This window comes from Hypomesus nipponensis, chromosome 21, assembly GCF_054491055.1.
Source record: "Hypomesus nipponensis isolate SF chromosome 21, ASM5449105v1, whole genome shotgun sequence".
NCBI classification, from domain to species: domain Eukaryota; kingdom Metazoa; phylum Chordata; class Actinopteri; order Osmeriformes; family Osmeridae; genus Hypomesus; species Hypomesus nipponensis.
In genome coordinates this window covers 11,050,161-11,058,886 of record NC_140381.1, presented here as the reverse complement: position 1 = coordinate 11,058,886, position 8,726 = coordinate 11,050,161, and the positions used below count along the sequence as shown (strand labels likewise).

At 39.3% G+C, this 8,726-nt stretch overlaps 1 protein-coding gene across 1 annotated transcript; it reads right to left on the bottom strand.

Annotated features, from left to right (window-relative positions):
* Positions 1–1,040: 1,040 nt before the first annotated feature.
* On the bottom strand, positions 1,041–5,077 carry soul4 (heme-binding protein soul4). Its single transcript, XM_084686193.1, has 6 exons — positions 4,969–5,077; positions 3,521–3,709; positions 3,105–3,190; positions 2,692–2,833; positions 2,309–2,492; positions 1,041–1,763 (listed from the first exon to the last, which is right to left on the bottom strand). Exons 2-6 carry the CDS (start codon positions 3,678–3,680, stop codon positions 1,589–1,591), a joined length of 747 nt encoding a protein of 248 aa, XP_084542319.1. The 5' UTR covers positions 3,681–3,709; positions 4,969–5,077; the 3' UTR covers positions 1,041–1,588.
* Between the last annotated feature and the right edge of the window lie 3,649 nt (positions 5,078–8,726).

Genomic DNA, 8,726 nt, shown 5'->3' with positions numbered 1-8,726 from the left:
ACCTATCTTATATAGGATATCTATCCAATATAGCACACGATATAGGCTAGGCCAACCAAGTCGTGTTCAAAACGTTTAAACAAACTCAAAATGTTCTTAACGTTTTATATCAAGAGACCCCCCCCCGTCCCCCCATTTAAGTTAATGTGACATAAGTTGTCATTAATTACAAAGCTGAACATGTTTTAGTGTACAAAATATTAAATTAACATCACTGCTGTTCTTGTAAGTCTTCACAAGAAAAGCAGCAACTGAACATCTAGAGTGAGCTGAACATAGTGGGCCCTGGAAACACTGAAGATCCATACCAGACAGCTTATGCATTGTGAGAAATTGATTGCCTTAAGTTGTACAGGTCTGCTGCTGACTTTGCAAATTTGTTTCTATAGTAGTTAGTGATAGGAGCAGTGATTTTAAAGAGAGCGTGTGGATGGGGTTATACCATCCATAAAGATTATATTGTAGAGTAAATGTTATCAAATTTAAACTATAATACTTGTTATCATACAACTCAAAAGTGAGAAATTATACGTAATGAAAAATACTTTCCATGCCGTGATACAGTAGATGATAGTACATCAATTAATAGTTACCTTGGTGCCTTTTTTAAGTTATGTTTGATCACTACAGAACATTTAATGTCAACCCCAAGGTTGCAGTATAATTGTTCAGTATTCTAAACAGAAATCCACTTAATGTATAACCTACTGTCTCCCTGAAAGATGTAGTTAAAACTCCCAAATTGTTAAATGTGCATTTTAGTTAGTATTCGTAATAAAGAAGAACCTAAATTCAATGAATATGAATTAGATAAATGCTAAAGCTGGTTTCTACTAATCATGATCATTTAGATATTTTTTATATCAGTACACTAAAATGATACGTTCCTATAATAATATTCTGCAACATTTCAAAATACACAAACCCAACAGATAGACGTCAACTCTGGGCCTCTGTTGGTTCCAAGTGGACACCTCGTCAGCCAGTGTTGAGGATGGGAAAAGTCTGACTCACTTTCTGACAGATTCAACAAAGGGTGCTTGTTCACAACAATCCAAAGCTTTATTTTGAGTTCACTTAAACAAGGCATTGAAAGCAAGCAGAATTGTCATTCATGTTGAAGAATAAAACCAAAGTTTGCTTTACAACTATATTTTTCTCTTTCAGATGTTCCCAATAATATTTTATACATAAAGCCACAAATAAAATAATAAACTTTTACAAAAATACAATGCATAATAGCAAAAAGCGAAGTTTTCCCCTACATACAACACATATTTATTTATTTAACATGATTGAATATGACCATCACAAAGGCCCAGTAGAAGTTCTGTATTGATTTGGGCTTCCATAGAAACCTAATAGAGTGATTAATAAATTACTTCTTTCTTTACAGTTACTTTCCTGATATACTATACACCCTTTTAGAAACATAAGTATAACAGACCCAAAATATACTTTTTCCCTTATGAATCTAAACTTTCCTATACTAGGCTGCCTTCGAGGAATTAGCTTCTGACAGGGGTTGGTAGGAGTGGGGTACGTTGGGGACAAACAATAGAGGAGAGGGGACTTGTTCAGGACAATTTCAGGGTTCTCGACGAATAAACCAGATCTCGTTCCTGCGGCAGGTCACCCCCGGGTTCTCATAGACGGCCACCATGTAGGAGTCTCGGTGCACGTCATCTGTTGCGCCCAGTATCTCCCACAGCATGTTGATCTGCTGTGTGATGGTCTCCTCTGTGGTTGTGCCATAGAAAATCCTGGGGAAGCAAGTCATCTGTTATACACCTTTCACAAAGAGAAAGCTTTTTCCCTTGTGTATTTGAGTTGAACCCCTGTCAAACCCATTCATATCTCTTTTGACAATAACTGTCAAAAGATTTTGAGTTTTTTGGGGCATTTCTTTCTATGTACACAGGACCATTGTATGAGGCTGATGTAGGAATTCCACCCACATCTTTCAGGTCAAATTGTCCCATACAACTATCAATGTCTAGAATTTGTTTTTCATTGGGATTTAGTGGATATTACACTTTTTATTTATTTTTTACACCAAATTGTACTATACAGAACCCTTTTGTAACAAGAGACAACCAGTAGTTGAACTAGTTTTATGTCAAACACTGTATTAACCTTTTTTTTTTTTATCAAAATAGTTATTTCTGACCCCAAATGAAATATACAGTATAAGCTACACAGCTAAAAACTTACATTTTTGTAATGTGTATATATTTTTTTATATAGCACAGTTTAGCTGGGCCACAGACTTGAGTGGTTGGTATGCCTGGCAATTAATTAGCCGTACCGGGTTATGACTCGAAAAGCCTCCCTGCGGACAATGATAATGTCCGGATCAGTAGGCTGGACTGGGTTGGCTTGAAACTCTGCAGGAAGGTAGTATGCTGTCAAGATGTCCTTCTTAAAAGTAAACCCATCCTCTGTGATATGGATATTATTTACAATAGGCACCGTCATCCCAAGGTAGCGTCCTGTTTATATGAGAAAATGGGTTATAAAAGAGTCTTTGTGAAAACTGTCTCAAAATGACTGATCGTGTAAAAAATCGGACGAATTCCAGTTGAACATGTCTTTCTACTTCTATATTTTGAACATGTAGAACTTGAAATATTGGGGCCTCTATTAGCCTCTTTGAAATTGTGCTAAACAATAAATATATACAATACACACCTGCCGAGTTTTCTTTGCAAATGAAGCGCATTAGTTTCATGAAACCCATGGAAATGCTTTGCTCATACAGTTTCTCCCCTTTGGTGATGCAGGCCCAGTGTCCGGCAGGATACATTCTTTCCTCATACACCACCTCGCCAAGCTGCAGTGGTAATGACACATATGCACAAATACGTTTTCCAAATGTAGATATTTCCAACGTCTTCTCAAAGAAAACACATAGCCGGTAAGACCTTTGTTTGCTTTGCTAACACCAAAATGCAATTCAAACCCACTGAAAAATACACACTACCCACCCATAGCTTGGAGAAATGTCTCTCCCATGCACTGTGCACACAAGAAAAATGTAATCTTGGCTTTTGAACATAATGGCTTCTGAACTGTAAATCAGATAAGCACATTAAGAGCTGTACCTTTTCATGTCGAGAAATGGTGACAGATGGCACCGGTTCCCGCTCTTGGTTCCGCCTCGTCATTTCCTGTATTGGTCCGGTCATTTCTAGGGAACAAGGTTAAATATATTGTCTCTTTGAGGACGAAATTAGTGATCAAATATCAATTGGTAACTTCACTTGAAGGCTATTATCTTAATTTTGAGTTCTGCTCTCAAAATTGTCAACATTTTGTAAGCAATATATTTTACAGCAGTTGAAATGCAACATTGTCATGCGTGGAAAACAAACCACAAGCCCATAGAAAGTGTTTTATAACAAAACCAATGGAGAAAAAAAAGCAGATCGGGTTTCAAATAAGTTCCTTTTATGAGGGACATACACCCTTTCAGGTTATGTGTAGATGTTAAGACAAAAAACAATGTGAACATCTTCACCTCGAGGGACAGAGACCTGATGTGTGCTGGCGACTGCCTGCCAGTGGCTGTATAATCTTTCCTGTTCCTCATCACCCACTGGCTCGGGATTGTCTGTGATGTCATCGTCCAGCTGTTCCTCATCAAATCCTTCAAGATCATCCAGGGAGATGAGAGCCATTGCTGATGACTAGCATGAAAGTGTGCAATCTAAAAAGAAAGACAAATTTGTTATGCACATGAACTAGGTCATGTTTACATAATTTTTTATTATGATTTTCATAGTTAACATGGCACATTGGGATTTATGGCAATTATGTATATTGCAACAATTTGTAGGCAAAATAAAAAATTTATAGAAATACAAGGAACAACCATTCGTAGAGCTACATAGGTGTAACAATACATTTATTTTATAGTTGGGGTATTTTGAGTAAATGTTACTGAAGCAGGCTCGCTACAGCAAGGCCTATTAGTATCATTTAGCCTTGTATGACTGCATTTTTGCACTTATGCAAACTAAGCTCATTTGTTGTTATGCTGGCACCATTTTATTATAGGCTATCACCTTATTACATACTAATTAATTCTATTGATAGCCTATACAAGACCCTCATGGAACAAAAAAAACAAGAATAACAATGGTAAACAAGTTGAACAGTTTCACGCTGTCGATGTCCAATTATTTTATTGTATTGATTAAATATAATACATATTTTTCCATGCTCTTTGTGTGTCGCCGAAAATGTCAGGGTTTTGAACATCATACACCCTCCTCAGGAGTCTCTTCAGGTGACAAAGAACTCGATAGCACCAAATTGCTTAAATGTATTCACATCCAGAGGTTGCAAGAATAAACAAGGTAAGGCAAGGATGTACATTACTTAAAATATGAGACAATTTATTACATTTGATTAGGCATCTGTTGAACTCAATGAACCCAGCTAACCAAACCACCTGAATTCAGTAGGCTACACAATCATACTCAATCCCCACGAAACTAAATCGGTTTACTTAATAACAAATCACATCCATGACACCGTAATTTACGAGAAATTATTAGAATGATTCACGGAGTAATCGAGCAGGCACATTCCAACTACTGTAGTACACAGCACCATAACAAAGAAAAGTAGGTCAACTCAGGAACAAGGCACCCTATGCAAGGCACACACTATAACGAAGCTTACTTAGTTTGTGCTAGCTGAGGGAGTTGGGGATTTACAGTGTGAAAACTGCCCATTCCATTAAACTTCAATAATAAAAAAACGGAAACGTTTCCAAATAGTTTGTTGATAATATTTTGTAAATAACGTAACATGTTATGCCAGACAACCTGTTAATAATATGGCCGATACATACTGTAGGGTACTCCCCCCAAAATATGAGCAAGCACAGTTTGCCTTAAATACGGCTTGATTAGCTAGGTATTACTAAACTAAGTATTGTTAACGCCGCGGTAATCTTACCTGTTAAAGAAATAGACGAGTTCTAGACAACATCTCTGACCTACAATCAAAACAGGAACAAAAGGGTACACAACTCTGCACCATGCAGCTGCGCAGTACGAAACTGTCACGTGGTACAGTAAAGGGACATTTTCCCTTTTTTCCACTGCTAAAGACAACTTAATTCACTGTCCAGTTTGAGGTGTATACCATGAGGCATACCCTTCTACCGGGTTGGGCCATCTTGGTAAATTGAACTGTCTATCATGTTCATTGAACCATGGGACATTATTAACCGGTATACGTACTTTATGCTTGATGCACTGACTCAAGATCTTTCAGGAAGAATCCATGAGAGGTCCATGGTAACTGTTTTGTGTCCTTTTATGGCACTTACCTCAATGTCGCATATTTTACGGTCTAATATGTTTTAGAATCCCTGAAAGGGATGGGAAGATCGGGTTAAAGAAGTGTCAGCTCATCCCAAATGAACAGCTCTGATGCATTGGGGAGGGGGGATCAGAAATGACATAAGGCATAAAATAAGACAAAGGTAGGGCAAGAAAGAAAATAAAAATACTCAAAAAATGGGATTGATGTAAGCGTAATAGCATTAGCTAATTTCAGTGTCTGTGTCAATTCAAATCCATTTACTTTAATCCACAGTGCAGATAAGTAGGAAGTGGTTATTTTACAAACCTTTCATTCCACATACCTCTGAGCTCAAGTGTAAGAAAAGCATATTACTGCGATGACAACAACTACATAACGATTACTGGTTTGTAAAAAAGTATAATAGGTACACCATTAGTGCTACAAAACAGGAGAAAAACTATAAAGAGAAGGTATGCCAAATGTAATTTTAATGCGGGTGCTGGCGTGAGCTCCTTACCAAACCACTGACAGGCGGCCAGTCTCACAATAGCCTCGCGCATGAGACAGAGCAGACAGCAGCAGACGCACAGCAGAGTAGGACTCTGTTCGAAATGTCTTAAAATGCCTCCGATAGTTGATGGATGCACTGACATTTGTCATTTTATGTATTGGGCTATGTTAAACTATTTCTCCGATCTGCAGATTTATAATACAACCAGAACTCAATTAGGCCTACACTTAGTCTTTCCGTTAGTGAAGAGGCGGACTAAAACCCTTTCTTAAACAAATATTTAATTTAATGAAATAGTTTGTTCTAAGCCTTTTCAATCTTGCACACTGGCACACAAGAGACCAGGACGGATTGACCTGCCCTTACAACTTCTGCCCTGAAACCAGGGTAGACAGTTGACTCCCCTTTGTCTGACTACTACTGCGTCTGAAATTATCTCCTCTCTTGCAATTGGTTGTCAGATTAAACCAATCACAAAGTTTATGCCCTCAGGACAGTTTTGAGTAAAGAATACTGCCTCCTGCATCCAGCAGCTATTTCCATGTTTGAACCGTATACCATTGGAGGAAAGCCCAAGCATGAGGCTAGTTACAGTGGTATTAGTTTCACATTGTGGCAGCAGTAGCGTTGTATGTATTGTATGTAAAAGTATATCTTCAATTGTGTGTCACTCTGTCCCTCTGCCCTCCATTAGCCTTCTGTTTATGTGTGGGTCAAGCAGCCTCTGACAGCCTCCACACTGGCCTCCACTCCTCTGCACTACCAGAAGCCTAAACTGGGAGACACCCTCATCCACAATGTTCAACCACGCCTAGCTGACAAGCTCACCTGTATGTTCCTGAAGATGGAAAATAATGAGGTGATCCACCTGCTGGAGTCTCCACAGGCTCTGCACTCCCAGATCAATCAAGCAGTGGCTGCCCTCCATGCCTCCCAGATGAATGTGGCTACTAATGTTGGTGTGTGTGGAGTTCCTGGATGATGCAGCAGCCACCAACACATCAGTGCCAAGCCCCAGGTGGTCATGAAGCAGGCATTTACAAACACTTTCAAACCCACTTCCAACTCTGTTGCTGTTGTGTTCCACACAGCCTAGCTGTAACCCTGTCCACCTCCAGTCACAGCAGTGAGTGTGCTGGACCAGGAGCCTCTGACAGCCTCCATGCTGGCTGCTGCTCTGCCCCAGGACCAGAAGCAGATGCTGGGAGAACGTCTGTACCACCTGATCCAGGACATCCAGCCCAGCCTGGTTGGAAAGGTCACCGGCATGCTGTTAGAGTTGGACAACGCTGAGATTCTCCACCTGCTCCACCTGCATGGCTCTGCATGCCATGGTGGATGAGGCGGTGGCTGTGTACAAGATCTACCTGGCCAAAGAGGCCACTAAGAACACTGTGACAATAACTTTTTCTGAAGAAAAACATGAAAAAAATAGGAATTTCATAGGCCAAAAAATGAAAGCACTGATGGATAGTCTTTCCAAGAGAAGATCACTTTTGTTTTCTTAATGAATGCAGTTATGAACCTTTCCATCTGGTCTTTTATTCCTTTTAAAGTCATGAAATGCACATTGACAAGTTTTTGCTTGCAGTCAATGAAATGGATTGACATGATTTGTGTTATAGTTTGTGTAACAATAAACATAATAATTTCAGTGTTTCCGACACCTACATGTCCCTATGTTCTCTACACCGTTCACCACCAGAGGTCATCCTCTCCAGAAGTCTATGAATTGAAATCAATACTGTGTGCTGGAAAGACCCGGTGGATCTGAGCGAGGTTCAAATTCCCTTGTTCTCATTTGTTGAGTTTTTTTATAACCCACCATTAAAGCTCCATCCATTGTAGTCTAAGTAAACATTCTTCTCCAACATGTTAACTGTACTTAGTTCAAACTCAGACGTTCTCTCGTCAGGGTTTGGAACCACAGACACTGAATGATGTGAGGACACATTATAAACATGTAGTATGATGTTGACTGTCTTTCATTAGGAGGATTAGAATTCTAAGGAACCTCTGGCCTGGTTTTTGTTGAGCAAGGTAGTAATGAAAAAGGGATCATAACGTATTTGTATGTTGATGTAAAATATCTGTTCTGATCATATCTGATACTATGATCATATCTGAGGAACGTTGACTCGTTTTGTTGTAGTTGTTCCTCATTAGAAAAACAATTTAAAGAAACCTAATGATTACCAAAAGGGGTGCATGTTTATTTTTGTTCATACTGTATACAAAAATTGCTGTTTTACAGCCGATTTCTCACAATATCTTACTGTTAATAATAAAGTACTTGATTTATTTGGTATACCAAAAAGACATACACAGTGCATCTAATGGATGTGCATCTAATGGATGCACTGTAGGGTGCCCCAAAGGTGATTGCGAACAGAGCTGCTGTATGTAGCAAGACCTGAAGAAACACATACACACAACCAGGGAGTTTTACTTGTATTTCCTGGTTCTGTTGTCTAATGGGAGTGGTAGGCAGGTTGTCTTTAAGTCTTCTCACCAGGTGTTTTTCTACCCCAGAGTAAACAGACTGACACACATGACAGTATTATACTATAGTGTGTATAATGTGTGTAATAAAGTGCATCAGAGACGTTACTATGAAAACTGAGGATTCAGAGTCTCCATGTTTAGTTGTTTGTCATCTGCGTCTCTTGACATGGAGAGAAACAGCCACTGACCTGGGCACAGCTCTGTCTTGTTGAGTTTGGCTGTCTGGTTACTGATGGGGTTTTCAGCCACACAGCTGTAGGTGTCTCCATCCTGGTCCTTCATCTCCAGATGGAGAGAGATGTTGGAGGAGAGATCAGGACTGCTGGTCTGGTTAATTTTCTCCTCTCCTTTGTACCAGGTTGTGGGCATATCTCTCTCGTTCTTCACA